The following is a 21607-nucleotide window of genomic DNA, read 5'->3' as shown; positions in this document are numbered from 1 at the left end:
TATTTTTCCCATTTAAAGAGGTTAGCTTTAACAGAAATGGTAGATATTTAGTTAGTTTAAGATGCCTAAATGTAGCGTATTTTCCAGCTTTTGTCTTGATTCATTTCTTCTCTTGGCCTTTTTCATGTTTTCCATAAACTGTGCCTATTGATGAGTCATAAAAATGTAATGGGGGGCTTCCCTGGTGGTGCAGTGGTTAAGAATCAGCCTGCCAATGCAGGAACATGGGTTTGATCCCTGGTGGCACAGTGGTTAAGAATCCACCTGCCAATGCAGGGACACGGGTTCGATCTGTGCACCACAACTACCGAGCATGTGCTCTAGAGCCCACGAGCCACAACTACTGACCCCATGTGCCACAACTACTGAAGCCCGTGCGCCTAGAGCCCGTGCTCTGCAACAAGAGAAGCCACCGCAATGAGAAGCCTGCTCGCCACAACTAGAGAAAGCCCTCACACAGCAATGAAGACCCAATACAGGCAAAAATAAAATAACTAAAAGTAAATAAATTTTAAAAAAATGTGATGGGGAGAAACTTGTGTTCTGTACTAATGAGAAAGTCAAGTATGTCTATGATATTCCTTTTAATTTTAAAAGGAATCTGTAACTTTGGTGCAGTAGTGACTTGTGAGAAATGGCATCAAGCTGTGAAAAACAACACTTACTGTTTTTGCTATTTAAGAGTGGTTGGAGGATTTAACTGTTGGGGCTGTTGGGTTGCTTGATATCCTTTGAGGCAGGTAACAAAGGTTCTTCAGTTAAGGACCATTATGTTGATTTCCAGAGATTTAGTTACAAATCTTTTCCTTGAAAGGTCATTTGCCCTGTTGTGTGTGAGGACAGACTGTGGTGTGTTTAATTGTCCAGTGAGCCATTTAGCTTCATGAACTTCCTCTGCTTTTACTCTTGGAAACTGTTCTATATTTTACACTTTTGGTTTGAAAAGGGAAACATGAATTGATTATCTGGGGAACTGATCAGGAAAAGTAGTCACCCAAAGTGTAGGTTCGACTGAAAATGGATTACTGTTTCTTCACTTAAGACAAAAGCTTAGAAAACATTATTTGAATGGGTAATGCAAATATAGGCTTAGAAATTCAAATGGTACAAATGGTATATGATAAAAAAACAAGTCTTCACCATATCTGCTGTGCTAAAACATGGTGATAAATATGTACTCTTGATATGATGTGATGAAAATGGCACTTGACTTCTGTGGTTTTCCTTCCCAAAACTCATAACACCAGTTTAATCATGAGGAAAACATCATATAAATTCCAATAGAGGGGCATCCTACAAAATACTGGACCATTACTCCTCAAAACTGTCAAGGTCATTAAAAACAAGGAAAGTCAAAGATTAACTGTCACACACAAGAGAAGCCCCTAAGAAGACATGACAACTAAATGGAACATGGTATCCTGGGAAAGAAAAAGGACATTAGGTTAAAACTAAAATATTTGAATAAATTGTAGACCTTAGTTAATAGTAATGCATCAATACTAGTTCATTACTGTGGCAACAGAACCATTTAATGTGTCATGTTAACAATAGGGGAAACTGAGTGACAGGTGTATGGGAACGCCTCTGCACTATCTTCTCAATTTTTATGTAAATCTAAAACTGTTCTAAAAAAAAAATAAAGCATTTTAGGGACTTCCCTGGTGGCGCAGGGGTTAAGAATCCGCCTGCCAAGGCAGGGGACACGGGTTCGAGCCCTGGTCCGGGAGGATCCCACATGCCGCGGAGCAACTAAGCCTGTGCACCACAACTGCTGAGCCTGAGCTCTAGAGCCCGCGAGCCACAACCACTTAGCCTGCGTGCCACAACTACGGAAGCCTGCGCACCTAGAGCCTGTGCTCTGCAACAAGAGAAACCACCACAATGAGAAGCCCGCACACCGCAATGAAGAGTAGCGCCCGCTCGCCTCAACTAGAGAAAGCCCGCTCACAGCAACAAAGACCCAAGGCAGGCATAAATAAATAAATAACTAAATAAATAAATAAACAAACAAACAAAAATAAATATAATAAAGCATTAAAAAAAAGAAAAAAATCTCCTTCCTTCACTGAACCTCTAGTACCCTGGTCTAAAGGGAACCACTTCTTGCCATTTTCTTGTGATTCCTTTGAGAGAGATTTTATGGCAATATAAACATACTGTATATATCTCTCTCCCTCCTGCTTAAAAACAAAAGACAAATGGCAACTTGATGTATGTAGTATTCTTATTTCACTTAATATATTTGGAGATTGTTCCATATTAACATATATATTCGTTAGTATTCGTAGTATTTCATTATATAGATATACCATAGTTTAACTGCTTTCCTATTTAGATGGATAGTTAGTTGTCCTATTTGATTACAGCATACTGGTTTATAAGCCTAATATTTGGAACACAGTTAAGAGGTGGGAGTTGGGAGGTGGGATGGCAGGAGGGAACAATTTTATTTTTGTATTTAGTTGGATTGATTGATTTACTACTCCACATCTCTTCAGAAACAATCCATTTTTATTTTAGTGTTTAGTTGGATGGATGGATTGATTTAATGATTCACTTATCTCCATAAGAAGATTTAAGGCAGGTTGTCGTCTATTATTTAAATCTATTTGATGAGTATCTGGGAGATGCCCCCTATGCACTAATTATAATATTAAGTAAGTACAGATGATATAGAAATGTACTAAGATATGACTCATGGTGAAATGAGAAAGATTATATTTTTATGATCTGTACTAACATTATAGCCTGCTGCAGAAACACAGAGGAGGAAGTGACTAAACTATACATTGGTTTTTCCGTTAAGTTTTAGATATCATTCCAGATGAGCTCAGAAAAAGGAATTGAAGGTTCATTGTTGCCTTAGTTGAATGGTCTTGTCACCAAGGGAAGGAAATATCCTCAGTTCTCTCCTGTTCATGGTGTAGACTTTAGGTTTGTAGAGCAAAGTGAGCCAACTTCCATTCTAAGTCAGCCTCTGGGAAAGGTCCTATAAATTGCTTGGATTTATAAGCAGAAAAAAATACTCAGTAACATGATTTCCGAATGATTCAGTATATATTCAAGAAAGGTATTGTATACTCTTGGTATGGTGACGTTGCTACACACAGTTGTGAAACTGTTGTTCATTGTTTACCAAGGAATGGTTATAGCTAAGGATAGGGGAAAGAAGACAGGGACAAGGAAGAGATGAAGTGTCCTTTCACTGGTTCTTTTTCCTGACAAACGGTCTTCTTCCATGAGCTAGCCTCGCTTTTCTTTCTTGTCTAGCTTCAAGGCCTGGCTCTTTTTTATTTAATTATATTTATTTTTAATTATGAAACAAATAGGTGAGTCCATTCCCACAAGACTCTGATCCCACTCCTCTCCACTAAAGGAAATAAATTCATTGCTCTCTGTGTATGGAAAGGGGTGTGTGTGTTTTTGTGTGTGTAACATTAATGGTGGCATACAAAATGCACTGTCCTATTTGATTTGTTCACTTAGCAGTATGTATTATGTATTAGAGGGCATGACATGTTGATTGACCTTAATCCATTTCATGGATGTAACAGAATTAATTTAATCTTTTTGCTGTTGTTGGCTTTCTAGGTTGCTACCATTTTTGGTTGGTTATTACAAACAATTCTGTAGACAACCCCCTTGTACATTCTGTGAACATTGTGAGAGTTTCTCTAGGTTATCAAAGAAGTGGATTACTCATAGGAATTAGGGATTGTAAATTTTGCTAGATATTACTGACACATTATTGCATGAGAAAAACAAGTTGTAGATTTGAAGGGATAGTACAGTATCATTTATGTTGGAAGAAAAGCCCAGATATGTCACAGGAACATATTCTGTTAACTAGACTGATAATGGTTGAAAACTTTGGAGAGAATACTAGACTTGAGAACAGTGGTCAAAAGGAACTTTGGCCTTTTCAGTGATGTTTAGGTTTTTATAACAGGAATGTGTTCATGTATTACTTGAGTTGTTATATATAGTTACTAATAAGAATATAGAGATATTTGAATAATTTACATCATGTATTTATGCCACAGGCATAGAATAGTCCCTGTTTTCAACCACATACCACTTAAAAATTTTGATCATATATTAGGGTGTAGAAAAAAATCATTGTATTTTAAAAAGTAGATAAGGTGATAGTAAGTGAGGGTCACATTCTTTGGCCACTATTATCTCAATTGAGTATTTAATAACCTCAGATTTTCCAAATTTAATAGCAAAAAGCTATATGTTATTGTTTACAATGTTTGGATTCTAGTACAAGTGACTACAATTTTTAAAATTCTACTGTTGGCCTTAATACCCTTTACTGCAAAATAGAACATTTAAATATTGACAGTGTTGTGGTGAATATAGTGAACTGCTTAAGTTATGTGACTCCAAAGAATAGGTGTTTTTTAATAAGTGATTTTTTTTTTTTCTTAAAGAGATGTGAAAGCTGGCAATATTCTTCTTGGAGAAGATGGCTCAGTACAGATTGCAGGTAATGATTAGTATTTCTTTTTATTTTGGTTTAATGGTTGATAGAACCACATTACTTATCTGTTATGTTTTCTTAGTCAGTTTTCTCTTCTATCCCCTGGACCCTCTTTGGTCAAACATACTATGTTGACACATCCCTACTGACTCTCAAGATATCTTCCACTACTCATCCTTCATTTTCAGTCTTAGGCATTTTCTGACCATTGCTCATTACCTTACAATTATCTACTCCTTATCCCCATTAAAGTCGTCATCTGTGGGTTTTCATAGCATTCTTTACTTTCTTTTAAAGGAGAAGTAGTCAAGAAACCTCATTGCGTTTAAGAATAAATATGCTACAGAGGGGTGATACAGAACTGCTTCTGTCCTGGGAGAAATGGGGTATTTGCCAATTAGGAAGAGGCATCTGAGATGTGGAAGTGTGCTTTTGGCAGATTCAGAGCTAAAGAGATAAGAATTGGAGTCCAAGGCCTGCCAGTGTTGCTATCCTTTTGAAATGCCCCCTCCACCAGGGTGAAACTCCAGAATAGCTAAACTGCAGGATTGTAGATCAAGCAGATCATCTTGAGAAAAAACCTCATCTTGGTCCCACACTGCTGGAACAGTCAGGTGTTTGGCAGGAAGAAGATAACCACCCAAACCTTGAATTGTTTCTTCAGCTTTAGAAGATAATTTAGGCACACATCTTCATGTCCTCAGGTAAGGGAATATTTTAACCAAGCCACATCATGTTCTAACGTAAAGAAAAAGACTGATAAATTTGGCTCCTGTAAAATTAGCAACTACCGTTCATCAAAAGAAGAACAGTTTGTCTCCATTAATAAGTAAAAAAGCAAAACCACAGAGAAGATATTTGCAGCATGAATAACTTGACAAGGGGCTCAAATTTAGAACATACAAAGAACTCATTAAGGAAAAATCAGATAATCTCAAATGACATCAAAACATAAATATAATAAAAGGTGGTCAACCTCACTAGTTAGCAATTAAATGCAAAGTAAAATAACGTTGGGATACCACATTATACTGACTGACCTAGCAAACACATCTGACAGTACTAGTTATCAGTGTGGATGTAAAGCCAGGGAGAATCTCACCCTCTGATGGTGGGAATATCAACAGTACCAACACTTTATTAAGTTGAAGATATGCATACCCAGAGACTTTAGCTTCTAGGTGTATGGCATAGAGAAACTCATACTTCAGTGTGCCATAGTGCTCATAAGCATTGAAAGTTTGAAACAGTCCCAGGTCTTTTGTTAGTAGAATGGATAAGTAAATTGTAGTTAATTTATACTTTGGAATACTATATAGTGATGAAAATGAATAGAACTACAACTGTATACAAAAGCATTAAATAAATTATAAAAATATAGAGTGAACGAAGCTAGTCAGAATATATAGCTTGTGATTCCATTTATATAAGTTCAAAACCAGGCACAATTATACTGTATTGTTTAGAGAAGCAAAATCAAGTGGTAAGAAACTAAAGAAGAGAGAATTCTGGGAAGATGGCAGAGTAGGAAGCACCAAGAATCTTCTCCCCGCCTAAACAACAATTGAATTGGCAGAATTTGTCTAATGTTGGAATTCTGCATTTTTTGCTTGAAAATTCTAGGGCAAGACTTGGAAGGTAAATTACAGTTAATTTCAGTTAATTTCAGAGCTGCTCATTCCTCACCTATCAGCCACCTGGCAGGCAGCTATGCACATGTTTTTGGAGCAGCTTGCAGGAACCATGGTGGCAGAAAAGATCCTGTCCTCCAAATATCCAGCATATGCTCTGATTACTGATTGCTTCTGATCACAGAGGTGCAAAGAGACAGGCAGCCATTGTTGTTGCAGCTCCTCCCTTCCAAGTGATTTCCAAGGGACTTTAACAGGCCATAGCCTTTTTTTCCTTCCCTTCTCTTCTCTTCTTGCCCTTTTTGGAGCCTGACTTTAAAGACTAAGACATCAAAAAACAACTACAGGGGGAAAAAAAACCAAAACAAAACTATAGAGACTTTCCTGGCAGTCCAGTGGTTAGGACTCTGCGCTTTCACTGCTGAGGGCCTGGGTTTGATTCCCTGGTCGGGGAACTAAGATCCCACAAGCCACGTGGCTGTCCAAAAAAAAACAAAAACAAAAAACAAAACTACATTTGCAGGGAAAATTGGAAAGTGAATGTTCATTCCCAGGAAGAGGTGCAGAAAAGATCTGAGAAGATCTTAACTTTACATTTCAGGCTGGTGCTTAGCACAGATACAGCCTACCACAACCCCAAAAAAACAAAAACAATAACAAAAAACAGCAAACCCCAGGAAAGGGGGAGAATCTGATTTCCAGCATTACCACCTTATTAGATTCAAATGTCCAGTCTTCAACAGCAACAAAAAAATCACAAAGCACTCAGTGAAACAGGAAAGTATGGCCTATTCAAAGGAAATAAATAAACAAACAGAAACTATCACTGGAAAAGGCCTGATGGCAGATCTACTAGACAAAGACTTTAAAACAACCATCTTAAAATGTTCAGAGAATTAAAGGAATATATGGAAAAACTCAAAACAATGATGTGTGAATAAAATCTAAATATCAATAAGGAGAGAAAACCTCAAAAGAAACCAAAAAGAAATTCTGGAGCTACAATAACTTGTATTGTGAAATGAAAAACTCACTAGAAGGATTTAAGTGCAGATTTGAGCTGGCAGAAGAAATAATTGGTGAACTTGAAGATAGAAAAATGGAAATTATCAAGTCTGAGGAACAGAAAGGAAAATGATTGAAGAAAAGTGAATAGAGCCTGAGGGACCTGTTTGGATACCATTAAGCAGACCAACATACACACTGTGGGAGGCCTAGAAGGAGAAGAAAGGGGCAGAGAGAATATTTGAAGAAACAATGGCTGGAAACATCTCAAATTTGATGAAAGACATGAATATAAACATCTAAGAAGCTCAGTGATCTCCAACTAAGGTGAACTCTGAGAGACTCACGGACTCACATTATAATCAAACTTATGAAAGGCAAAGACAAAGAATTTTGAAAACAGCAAGAGAAAAGTGACTCATCACATACAAGGGGTCCTAAATAAGGTTGTCAGCAGATTTCTCATCAAAAACTTCGGAGGCCAGAAGGCAGAGAGACAATATATTCAAAGTGCTGAAAGAAAAAAGTGTCAACCAAGAATCATATATCCAGTAAAACTGTTTTTCAAAAATGAGGGAGAAATTAAGACATTTCCAGATAAACAAAAGCTGAGGGAATAGACCTGCCCTGCAAGAAATGCTCAAGGGAGTCTTACAAGGTAAAATGAGAGGACCCTGGACAGTAACTGCAAGCAGTATGAAGAAATAAAGATCTCAGTAAAGGTAAATACATGGGGATGTATAAAAGCTAGTATTATTGTAACAATGGTTTGTAACTGCACTTTTTGTTTTCTATATAATTTAAGAGACTGATACATTACTAAAAACAGTTATTGATCTAAAACTTGATATTACAGTAACATTGGTTTGTAACTCCAAGTCTTCTTTTCTACGTAATTTAAGACACTAATGCATTTAAAAGAATGATTAGTTCATGTTTTTGAGCACACAGTTTATTAAGATGTAATTTTGTGATGACAACGACAACTAAAAGAGGTGAGAATAGTGCTGTAAAGAAGAAGAGTTTTTGTATGTTATTGAAGTTAAGCTGATGTAAATTCAAATTAGATTGTTAAAACTTTACCATGGTAAATGTAATCCCTATGGTAACCGTAAAGAGAATAGCTATAGAACATAAACAAAAGAAAATGAGAAAAAAAATTAAGCATTTTACAACAAAAAATTAAGCACAAAATAAGTAATATAGGAAATGAGGGACAAAAAAGCTATAAGTCATATGAAAAAAATAACACAATGACAAAAGTAAGTCCCTCCTTATCAGTAATTGCTTTAAATGTAAATGAATTAACTGTCCAATTAAAGACAGAGATTGGGCTTCCCTGGTGGTGCAGTGGTTGCGAATCTGCCTGCCAATGCAGGGGACACGGGTTCGAGCCCTGGTCTGGGAAGATCCCACATGCCACGGAGCAACTGGGCCCGTGAGCCACAATTACTGAGCCTGCGCGTCTGGAGCCTGTGCTCCGCAACAAGAGAGGCCGCGATAGAGGCCTGTGCACCACGATGAAGAGGGGCCCACGCTTGCCACAACTGGAGAAAGCCCTCGCACAGAAACGAAGACCCGACACAGCCATAAATAAATAAATAAATAACAAAACAGGCTGGAAGTTGACAGTAGTTTAAAAAAAAAAAAAAAGAGATTAACAGGATGGATAAAAACATGATCCAATTATACGCTATCTGTAAGCAAGTCACTTTAGATCCAAAGATACAAATAGATTGAAAGTGAAAGGATGGAAAAATATATTCTATGCAAATAGTAACTAACCAAAAGAGAGCAGGGGTGGCTACTCTAATGTCAGACAAAATAGACTTTAAATCAAAAAAGGTTACCAGGATGTGGGGGGGAGGTGAATTGGAAGATTGGGATTGACATATATACACTAGTATGTGTAAAATAGATAACTAATGAGAACCTACTGTATAGCACAGGGAACTCTACTTGGTGCTCTGTGGTGACCTAAATGGGAAGGAAATCCAAAAAAGAGGGGATATATGTATATGTATGGCTGATTCACTTTGCTGTACAGCAGAAACTGATACAGCAGTGTAAAGCAACTATACTCCAATTAAAAAAAAAAAAAAAAGGTTACAAGAGACAAAGAAGTACATTACATATTTTTTTTAAACTTTTTATTTTATATTGGAGTATAGCCGGTTAACAATGTTGTGATAGTTTCAGGTACACAGCAAAGTGACTCAGCCATACATATACATGTATCCAGTCTCCCCTAAGTTCCCCTCCCATCCAGGCTGCCACATAACATTGACCAGAGTTCCCTGTGCTATACGGTAGGTCCTTGTTGGTTATCCATTTTAAATATAGCAGTGTGTACATTTCCATCCCAAACTCCCTAACCATCCCTTTCCCCCCGGTAACCATAAGTTCATTCTCTAAGTCTGTGAGTCTGTTTCTGTTTTGTAAGTAAGTTCATTTGTATCATTTCTTTTTAGATTCCACATATAAGGGATATCATACAATATTTCTCTTTCTCTGTCTTATTTAAGGAAGTACATTACATATTAATAAAAGGTTAAATACAACAAGTAGATACAACACTTATAAATATCCATGCACCTATTAACATAACAGCAAAATATATGAAGCAAAAAATGACAGAAGTGAAAGGTACTGTAGATACCTCTACAATACTGAAAGAAACAGTAGAGAGCTCTATAATAATAGCTGGGGACTTCAGTACTCCACTCTTAATAATGGGTAGAACAGACAGAAGATAAGGAAATAGAGGACTTAAACAACACATTTACCATCTAGATCTAACAGACATATATGGAACACTCTACCCAACAGGAACAGCATACACATTCTTCTCAAGTGCCCAAGGGACATTTTCCAGGATAGACCATATGTTAGGCCGCAGATTAAGTGATATCATCTGACCACAATGAGGTAAAGCTAGAAACCAACAACAGAGGACTGGAAAATTCACAAATTTATGGAAACTAAACACACATTTTCACAATCAATGGATGAAGGAAGACATCACAAGGGAAACTAGAAAATAGAGATGAATGAAAACAAAATCACAACCATACCAAAACTCAGGGGACACAGTGAAAGCATTGCTAAGGGGCAGATTTATAGCTTTAGATGCTTTCTTTAACAAGAAAGATAGCACATCAACAACCTAACTTTACAGCTTAAGGAACTAGAAAAAGAAGAAACTGAACCCAAAGCTAGCGGAAGGAAGGAAATAATAAAATTTAGAGTTGAGAAAAGGAAACAGAGAATAGAAAAGCAATAGAGGGAATCAATGAAACCAAAAGATCACCAAAATTGACAAACCTTTAGGTAGACTAAGAAAAAAAGAAAGAAGACTCAAATGACTAAAATCAGAAACAGGGACTTCCCTGGTGGTCCAATGGTTAAGAATCTGCCTTCCAGTGCAGGGGACGTGGGTTCGATCCCTGGTCAGGGAACTGGGATCCCACATGCCATGGGGCAACTGGGCCCACACGCTGCAACTACTGAGCATGTGGGCCACAACTAGAGAGGCTGCATGCTACAACTACTGAGCCCTCACGCCACAGCAAGGAGCCCGCGTGCCCTGGCAGAGGATCCCATATGCCGCAACGAAGATTCCAACGAAGATCCCACGTGCCACAGCTGAAACCCAATGCAGCCAAAAATTAAATAAATAAATAAATATTTTAAAAAAATAAAATCAGAAACAAAAATGGGGACATAACTACCAATTCCACCCAAATAAAAAGGATTATAAGATGGTATTATGAACAATTGTACTCCAACAAATTGGATACCCTAGATGGACAAATTCCTTGAAACACAAAACCTAACAAGATGAAATCATGAAGAAGTAGAAAATCTGAAATGACCTATAACTAGTACAGAGATTGAATCAGTAATCAAAAATTTTCTGACAGAGAAAAGCCCTGGACTCGATGGTTTCACTGGTGAATTCTATCAAACATTTAAAGAAGAACTAGGGACTTCCCTGGTGGTTCAGTGCTAAAGAATCCGCCTTACAATGCAGGGAATGCGGGTCTGATCCCTGGTCAGGGGACTAAGATCCCACATGCCGCAGGGCAACTGAGCCAGCATGCCACAACTACTGAGCTCACGTGCCTCAACAAGACCAAAAGTCAGACAAAGACACTAACAAGAAAAGAATACTATGGACTAGTATCCATTATGAACTTGATGTAGATATTTTCAGCAAAATAACTAGCAAATCAAATTCAGTAGCATACTAAATGGATCATATACCATGGCCAAGTAGGATTTCTTTGGAATGCAAAGATGATTCAACATATGAAAAGCATTGTTGTACATGACGTTAACAGAAGAAGGAGAAAAAGAAAACCCACCTGATCATCTCAGTGCAGAACAAGCATTTGAGAAAATTTAACACCCTTTCATGATAGAAACATGCAACAAAGTAGGAACAGAAGGAAACTTCTTCAACATACTAAAAGCCATATATGAAAAACCTACAATGAACATCATACTCAATGATGAAAGGTTTTCCTCTGAGTTCAGGAACACAGGAAGGATGTCTGCTTTTGCCACTTCTATTCAACACAGTACTGGAAGTTCTAGATTGAACAATTAGGCAAGAAAAAAAATAAAAGACATTCAAACTAGAAAGAAAGAAGTAAACTTATGTCTGTTTGCAGATTGTATGATCTTATACGTAGAAAACCCTAAACATTACATAAAAAGCTACTTGAGAGGCTTCCCTGGTGGTCTAGTGGTTAAGAATCCTCTTTCCAGTGCAAGGGACACGGGTTCGATCCCTAGTCAGGGAACTAAAATCCCACATGCCATGGGGCCACTAAGCCCGCACGCCACAACTACAGAGCCCACGTGCTCTGGAGCCTGCATGCCACAACTAGAGAGCCCACGTGCCACAACTACTGAGCCCGCATGCCACAACTAGAGAGAAGCCCATGTGCCACAACGAAGGTCCCACACGCCGCAACGAAAGATCCCACGTGCCGCAACTAAGACCCAACGCAGCCAAAAGATAAAATAAATAAATAAATAAATATTTTTAGAAAAACTATTTGAACTAATAAATGAATTTTGTAAAGTAGGATGCAAAGTCAACAGACATAAATCAGTCGCGGACTTCCCTGGTGGTCCAGTGGATGAGACTGCACGTTCCTAATGCTGGGGGCCTGGGTTCAATCCCTGGTTAGGGAACTGGATCCCGCACGCATGCTGCAACTAAGAGTTCTCATGCTGCAACTAAGAATCCACATGCCACAACTAAGTCCACATGCCGCAGCTGAGTCTGCATGCTGCCACTTAGAAGCCATCGTGCCGAAACTAAAGATCCTGCATGCCGCAATGAAGATCCCGCATGCTGCAACTAAGACCTGGCGCAGACAAAATAAATAAATAAATATTTAAAAATAAATAAAAATAAAATGGTAATCTTTAAAAAAAATCAGTTGCATTTTCTACACTAACAATGAACAATTTGAAAAAGAAATTACAAAACAATTCCATTTACAAATAGCATCAAAAAGAATAAAATACTTAGCAGTTAATCAAGGAGGTGGAATACTTGTACAATGAAAACTATAAAACATTGCTGAAAGAAATTAAAGAGGATGTAAATAAATGGAACCACATCCCCCCTGTTCATGGATTGGAAGACTTACTATTGTTAAAAAGTCAATACTCCCCAAAGTAATTTATAGTTTCAGTGCAATCCCTATCAAAACCCCAATGGCTTTTTTTTTTTTTGCAGCAATAGAAAAAGAAAATCCTAAAATTCATATGGAATCTCAAGGAACCTCAAATAGCCGAAACAGTCTTGAAAAAAAATGAACAAAGCAGGAGGACTCACACTTCCTGTTTTCAAAGTTTACTACAAAACAACAGTAATGTAAACAGTATGTTATTGGCATAAAGATAGGTATAGAGACCAGTGGAATAGAATAGAAAGCTCAGAAATAAACCCTCGTACATATGGTCAAATGATTTTTGACAAGGGTGTCAAGGCTATTCAATGGGGAAAGGACAGTCTTTTCAACAAATGGTGCTGGGAAAACTGAATATCCCAATGCAAAAGAATGAAACTGGACCCTTAACCAACACCATATTCAAAAATTAACTCAAAATGGATCAAAATGGACCTAAATATAAGACCTAAAACAATAAAACTCTTAGAAGAAAACATAGGGCAAAAGTTTCATGACGTTGAATTTAGCAGTGATTTCTTAGATATGACACCAAAGGCACAGGCAACAAAAGAATAAAAATAGACAAGTTGGATTTCATGAAAATTAAAAAATTTTGTGCATTAAAAGACACTATCCACAGAGTAAGAAGGCAACCCACAGAATGGGAGAAAAAATTTGCAAGTCATGTATCTGGTAAGAGATTTATAATATCCAGAATATATAGAGAACTCCTAAAACTTAACAACAACAAAAAATCAACTTTAAAATTTAATAGACATTTCTCCAAAGAAGATATTCCAATGTCCAGAAAGCACATGAAAAGATGCTCAGTATCACTAATCATCAGGGAAGAATGCAAGTCAAAAGTAAAAGGAGATACTAACCCATTAGGATGGCTGTTATCAAAAAATAGAAAATAACAAGGATGTGGAGAAATGTGAATCCTTGTTCACTATAGGTAGGAACGTAAAATGGTACAGCTGTTGTGGGAAAGAGTATAGCAATTCCTCAAATCAATTAAAAATAAAAATACTGTATGATCCAGCAATTCCACTTCTGAATGGAATTATACGCCAAAGAACTGAAAGCAGGGACTGAAACAGGTATTTGTATACCCATTTTCATAGCAGCGTTATTTACAGTGGCTAAAACTTGGAAGCAACTTAAGTGTCCATCAGTGGATGAATGAATACACAAAATGTGGTATATACATACAATGAAATATTATTCAACCTCTAAAGGAAGGAAATTCTGACGTATCCTACAACATGGATGAACCTTGAAGATCTTACGCTAAGTGAAATAAGTCAGTTATAAAAAGAAATACTGTATGATTCCACTTACATGAGATACTTAAGAGCAGTCAAAATCATAGGGACAGAAAGTAGAATGGTGGTTGCCAGGGGCTGGGGAGAAGAGGCAACTGGAGTTAGTGTTTAATGGGTATAGTATTTCAGTTTGGGAAGATGAAAAGAATGGATCGGAGCAAGGAGGAAAATCTGAGGAGATGATGATTGTGGAGGTGGAGAGGAATGGAATGAGGAATCTGTTAAGCTATGTCTTAATTTAGTCAAGAAGTTTAGCAGAAAGAAGAGAAAAGGTCATGCTGTGTATATAGGACCATAACTATATCACTTTCCTATCTATTTATGTTAGTTACTGTACTTTTAATGCCTTGCTGTTGTATTCTATTTTAGACTTTGGAGTTAGTGCTTTTTTAGCAACTGGTGGTGACATTACCCGAAATAAAGTTAGAAAAACCTTTGTTGGAACCCCTTGCTGGATGGCGCCTGAAGTTATGGAACAGGTACTGTGTCTTTTGTCTTTTTTAAACGATTTGGGGTTTTGTTACAAAATTGAAAAAATTGAGTAGTGTTTGCTTTTGTTTGTTCTACTAGGTTAGCTTTGGGAAATACGTCTCTGTTCCTTGTTTAAGACTGGTCTGTGCTTAAAAAAAAAAAAACCAAAACTCTAGAATCTTAACAAAGGACATAGGAATCTCAAGATTTATACAAAAGGCAACCTAAGGAATAATATAATCAAGATTGATTTAATGCTAATATCCTTAGTACAAATTAAATGACCTGACTTTTTTTACATGTAGTTTCATTGCTATGGCTCTTGAAGGACTAGTTTTCTCCAAGTCCCTATTTCCCAGTTGTTTCAAACAAACTGCAGTCTGATGTCGCTCATCCCATCACCTAATGGAAACTGCTAATTCTCCAATCCAGTGCTCATTTTTTGCTCCTTGTTTTGCTCTCTTTGTGGCATTTGAAACTGTTGACCTTTTCCCCCTTTACTCACATCCTTAGCTTCCTCATTCTTCACCTACTTGTCGGGCCATTTCTCTGGCTTCTCTTCTGGCTTTCCTTCTACTGCTAAATGACACTGCTTCCCAGCACCGTGTTTCTGACTCTTCTATTCTCTGACGACACATACTATTTTCATCTCCACTTCCCACCTGTTAATTATTTCTAAATTATATCCAGTCGAGTCTTGTTTTTCAAGCCTCTGGATAGATATTTCCAATTCCCTATAGACGTTTTACATAAATGTCTTATGTCAAACTCAGTATGTAGAACTGAATCTACTTTTTATTCTGTTACAATAAAATACAATACAGTACAGGCCTGTATTGACCCTGTTGGTGAGGGAAGGCTTCCCATACTAGGGTTATGGGGATGGCTGAACGCACAGCACCTGACACTGGGCCTAGTGAGATTGACAGGAGTTTATTATTTGTGTGTACACATATCTGGAGGCAGAGGACACTGCATGCCCCACGGGGTTGCACTTAGGAAGGGAGTGAACAAACAGTTGCTGTAGGAGACAGGCTTTGTAGTATCAAGAGAGTGATATGCCCTTTGGTTTCCTTGTGAAGGTGTGATTGGCTTGTTTGAACAATTCTGAGGGCTGGCAGGGAAACCTGCTACTCAGGAATAAACAGGAACTGCACCTGATCCATTTGATAGGCAGGGTTGTTGGGCCTAGGGGACCTTCTCCTTGGGAGGAGACTGGGGAAGGGAACTTTCGCTTAGGTCAATAGAGGTCCTCCTGTTTACCCAATGTTGAAGCAGCACGTAATATGGAGCTTTAATTTTAGGTCTCAAACCACACACTCCCCAAACCTGCTTCTCCTCCTATATTGCTTAGGATAGAAAATTAAAATATTTAATTATATAATATGCTGGTGACAGTATAAAGGAGAGAAATTTGGCAACATATTCACACCAACAACTTTAAAAATATTCTCACCCTTGGTAACTTTTTTCATTCTAAAAATTAAGGTGATAAAACAATACCATAACACAGAGGAATTAATGGGGAGGGTGTGGGACATATATGAAATGGAGTGTTACACAGCCATAAAAAGGAACAAAATTGGGTCATTTGTAGAGATGTGGATGGACCTGGAGACTGTCGTACAGAGTAGGGTGAGTCAGAAAAAGAAGAACATTAACGCATATATGTGGAATCTAGAAAAATGGTGTAGATGATCTTATTTGCAAAGCAGAGATAGAGACACAGATGTGGAGAACAGGCATGTGGATGCCAAGGGGGAAGGGGGGGTGGGATGAACTGGAAGATTGGGATTGACATATATACACTATTGATACTATGTATAAAATAGATAACTAATGAGAACCTACTGTGTAGCACAAGGAACTCTTCTCAGTGCTCTCTGGTGACCTAAGTGGGAAGGAAATCCAAAAAAGAGGGGATACATGTATACGTGTGGCTGATTCACTTTGCTGTACAGTAGAAACTAGCACAGCATTGTGAAGCAACTATACGCCAATAAAAATTAATTTAAAAAAAGAAAAAAACAATACCATAACATAGGAAATTTGGAAAACTATGCCTAAGACTGCCTAACATTTTTTTTTGTTCTAGTTCTTTCTAGTTTTTTTCTTTAATAGGCTATATATCTGTTTGTAATAGTATCAAAACTTATGAAAAATTTTGTAATCGTTTTTCTTCATAAGTGCTTTATCATATCACATCATAAAGTGGTTTTCCATATTTTCATATAGAATTCATTAATATTGCTTTTAGTTGAGTATATAATATTTCTTTAAGTGAATATACCATACTTAACTATTTCCCCATTGTTGGTGAACATTCATTCAGTTTTCTTTCTTTCTTTTTCTTTTTTCCTCTTACCAAGTATATTTGGCTTTTGCCAACTTTAGATTATATTTTATTGGTTTAAAGTTTATGGTTCTTGATACATATTAGAAGCTATCTTTTAAAAGTGCTTTTAGGGTGGTAAAAATAATCTTGTACATCTCTCTGTTCTGTACAGGTCCGGGGTTATGATTTCAAAGCTGACATCTGGAGTTTTGGGATCACAGCAATTGAACTGGCCACAGGGGCGGCTCCTTATCATAAGTATCCACCAATGAAGGTGAAGCTCATATTCAAAATACTACCCCAGCTCATGCTCTAATTCTCTTTCAGAGCCTTACTTCATTTGACATTCTTTTGTTGTTGTTGTTGTTCTCCTTCACTTTATTTATTTATTTATTTAACATCTTTATTGGAGTATAATTGCTTTACAATGGTGTGTTAGTTTCTGCTTTATAACAAAGTGAATCAGCTATGCATATACATATATCCCCATATCTCCTCCCTCTTGCATCTCCCTCCCACCCTTCCTATCTCATCCCTCTAGGTGGTCACAAAGCACCGAGCTGATCTCCCTGTGCTATGTGGCTGCTTCCCACTAGCTAGCTATTTTACATTTGGTAGTGTATATATGTCCATGCCACTCTCTCACTTCATCCCAGCTTACCCTTCCCCCTCCCTGTGTCCTCAAGTCCATTCTCTACGTCTGCGTCTTTATTCCTGTCCTGCCCTTGGGTTCTTCAGAACCTTTTTTTTTTTTTAAGATTCCACATGTATGTGTTAGCATATGGTATTTGTTTTTCTCTTTCTGACTTACTTCACTCCGTATGACAGACTCTGGGTCCATCCACCTCACTACAAATAACTCAATTTCATTTCTTTTTATGACTGAGTAATATTCCGTTGTATATATGTGCCACATCTTCTTTATCCATTCATCTGTCGATGGACACTTAGGTTGCTTCCATCTGGCTATTGTAAATAGAGCTGCAATGAACATTGTGGTGCATGACTCTTTTTGAATTATGTTTTGCTCAGGGTATATGCCCAGTAGTGGGTTTGCTGGGTCATATGGTAGTTCTATTTTTAGTTTTTTAAGGAACCTCCATACTGTTCTCCATAGTGGCTGTATCAATTTACATTCCCACCAGCAGTACAAGAGGGTTCCCTTTTCTCCACACCCTCTCCAGCATTTATTGTTTGTGGATTTTTTGATGATGGCCATTCTGACCGGTGTGGTGTGTAGTTTTGATTTGCTCTTCTCTAATGATTAGTGATGTTGAGCATTCTTTCATGTGTTTGTTGGCAATCTGTATATCTTCTTTGGAGAAAAGTCTGTTTAGGTCTTCTGCCCATTTTTGGATTGAGTTGTTTGTTTTTTTTGATATTGAGCTGCATGAGCTGCTTTTAAATTTTGGAGATTAATCCTTTGTCAGTTGCTTCATTTGCAAATATTTTCTCCCATTCTGAGGGTTGTCTTTTCATCTTGTTTATGGTTTCCTTTGCTGTGCAAAAGCTTTTAAGTTTCATTAGGTCCCATTTGTTTATTTTTGTTTTTATTTCCATTTCTCTAGGAGGTGGGTCAGAAAGGATCTTGCTGTGATTTATGTCATAGAGTGTTCTGCCTTTGTTTTCCTCTAAGAGTTTTATAGTGTCTGGCCTTATATTTAGGTCTTTAATCCATTTTGAGTTTATTTTTGTGTATGGTGTTAGGGAGTGTTCTAATTTCATTCTTTTACATGTAGCTGTCCAGTTTTCCCAGCACCACTTATTGAAGAGGCTGTCTTTTCTCCATTGTATATTCTTGCCTCCTTTATCAAAAATAAGGTGACCACATGTGCGTGGGTTTATCTCTGGGCTTTCTATCCTGTTCCATTGATCTATATTTCTGGTTTTGTGCCAGTACCATACTCTTGATTACTGTAGCTTTGTAGTATAGTCTGAAGTCCGGGAGCCTGATTCATTTGACATTCTTATCCATAGAATTCTGCCCTGCATTCCTTCTAACTCCTGTAGCAGTTAAAATCTCTATTAGATATTTGGTATTTAGCATTGTGTGACTTTACATTGTAGTAGAGCTTTTTATATGATGACTCACCATCTCCTGACTGTGTAACTAGTTTGATATTAGGATCTGTTGTGTCTTATTTTAGGGTGTGTTCCCCACAGTCACTTGTGTAGAACAGCCTCAGTGGGAATGATGATCATTTCTACTTTATAAGGTTGTTGGAAGGGTTACATGTTAATAGTAATTATTGCTAACATTCATTGAGCACTTATCTGTGACAGGCACTGTTTTTAAGTGCTTTTAAGTGTTTTAAGTGCTTTTTATATGTTAAATAAGATCCATGCAAAGTGTTCATGTGCCATACATATATATTATTCTCACTGTTATTGAATAAAAGTTTGCTTTGTAGTAGGACATTAAGCAGCTTTTATTAAAAGGCCTCTTATATCCTGAAGGAGTAGTTACCTGAAACGTAGTTGTTAATCCTAATGCCCCAACATTAGTAATAAGTGAGTTTTTTGTGTTTCAAGATGGTCCTGCCAGTACTGTTGGCAGCCATTTTTATCTGTGACCCCTTAGTTATAATATGCACATGAATTCTATTTGTTTGTAACTGTAGCTGTTGTTTATAGTTCTGCTTGACCACTTTACAAAATGCCCTATGACTGTTTAAAATGGTGACCACCGTTGTGAATTTTTGTCATAGTGATATTACTCATATATCTATGTTCTTGGTGCATTTTAGAACCTTTAAAATGTTATTTTGTCCCCTTTAAGGCTCTAACAACGTAGAGAGGGACAAAACCAGTAAGCGGATAGTATGAAAAACCTCTATATCTGCATATTCAAAACATATGTATATTGATCTATATATTTGATGCGTGAAAGGTTAGTGATATTTTAAGGCCACAGTTTTTTCTTAAAGGTCAAGATGCCTAGGTATAAGTGAATATTCACAGGGTTTTGAAAAGGATGGTTTTTTAATAACTGTAAGGTGGGAGGCTATTTTTAGGCCCAAGAAATGGCTTATTTTTAAAAAGAGGTGGGGGAGGAAGATGAGGTTTACTTTATATCATTGTAGGCAGTGACTCCTGCAGTTGTAGCCAGACATACACGTTAACCTATTTGCTCAAAACGAGAAATACTGCCAATCTCAGTAGTTCCCTTTCAGTAAATATAAATTGAATCTGTATAGCAAGTAATAATTCTGATTATAGCCTTTTAATTTTGGTGTTGACTTTGTGCTTAGAAAAATGGCTTATACTTTTATTAAAAAGTCAAACAGTATAGAAAAACACAAATTATCCCAAATTCCACCATATAAATGTGACCTTTATTATTTACATGTCTATGCATCAAGATAGTATGTTGCCATGTCAGTCAAAGAAGGAAGAGATTTTGAATGGACAGTTGCTGCAGGGAAGGTAGGAAGAATGCAAACTAAAAGAGGCTGTAGCTTTGTTAACTGGGACATCATCAGTGATTTCTATGATTGGAGTTTCTGAGGAGTTCTGGGAAGAGAAGGTCAGGTTACAAGGGGTCAGGTTGAAGCAGAACCATGAATAGGTAAAGTCAGCAAGGTCACACTCTTAATTTTGCTATGGTTTTAATTTTTTTTAAGATAGTTTGCTGGTATAAGAATGGGGACAGAGAACATGAAGAAAGGATTCCAACTAAAGGACATACAATACAATGTTGATACAGTTGAGCCCTTGTAGGCACATTGCCTGGGAAGCCAACTATCTATAAGATACTGTTTATATGGAAAACACCTAAATAACTCTAGTTTCCAAACAACTGGTCTAAACGTGAACTTTTAGAAAATGAAATCTGCTCGTATGTTTGGAGGTTGTCTATATTGAAAAAACTTGGCCGCAATATTTAATTTACTTTACTGAGTCTTCAGAAGTTTATATTGTATTAAAAATTCTTACAGGTTTTAATGCTGACACTGCAGAATGATCCTCCTTCTTTGGAAACTGGTGTTCAAGATAAAGAAATGCTGAAAAAGTATGGAAAATCATTTAGGAAAATGATTTCATTGTGCCTTCAAAAGGATCCAGAAAAAAGGTAAAATATGAGATAAAGCTTACTTTTCTCTTCATCTAATATATAAACCATTGGGGAAGGCTAAGAATCACATACATACATGCCATACATACATACATGCACAGGGAATTCAAAGGAACTAAATACAAACATTAGGGAAAAAATGCACAGACCATTATGCTAGATTGGAAATAAGTGAATTACTTTCTCCCTTCTTTTTAGTATACAGTGTATCCTAAATAGTTAACCTATTTCCTGGTTAATTTCTTATAATTATAAATTTCTATGTTACTGAAATGCCAAGTTAGTGGGAGGGCTTATTTTCAATTTGCATTGAAGAGTTGTAAGTAAAGCAGTATCTTAATGCTCTTTATAATTTTAATAACAAGAGAAATATACATAGCAAATATTATATTTAATGTCAAATAGTCATACTTATTTCCTTACTGTAAAGATATTTTAGTTAAGTGGATCAAAAAGTCAAAGAGCTTATTGTTAACATTAGAAAGATTGGGTGGCATGTAAGTAAAGAAACATGATCATCTAATGTGTGTATCTTTATGAATTAAACAGAAGCATAGAATGTTGAAGATCATTGAATACA

General features: G+C 36.9%; 1 protein-coding gene across 1 annotated transcript in view; it reads left to right on the top strand.

Moving 5' to 3' along the window:
- The window catches only part of OXSR1 (oxidative stress responsive kinase 1), a 99611-nt gene that overhangs the window by 50117 nt on the left and 27887 nt on the right, over positions 1-21607 (top strand). The window contains exons 5-8 of the mRNA XM_082348628.1: positions 4440-4495; positions 14516-14625; positions 17125-17226; positions 20891-21024. Of these exons, the coding sequence (XP_082204754.1) occupies positions 4440-4495; positions 14516-14625; positions 17125-17226; positions 20891-21024 (402 nt within the window). The remainder of the gene's footprint in view (positions 1-4439; positions 4496-14515; positions 14626-17124; positions 17227-20890; positions 21025-21607) is intronic.

Source organism: Balaenoptera borealis (genome assembly GCF_965194805.1).
Source record: "Balaenoptera borealis genome assembly, chromosome: 12".
NCBI lineage: Eukaryota > Metazoa > Chordata > Mammalia > Artiodactyla > Balaenopteridae > Balaenoptera > Balaenoptera borealis.
The sequence above is the reverse complement of the archived record's forward strand: the minus strand, read 5'-3'. Positions and strand labels throughout refer to the sequence as shown.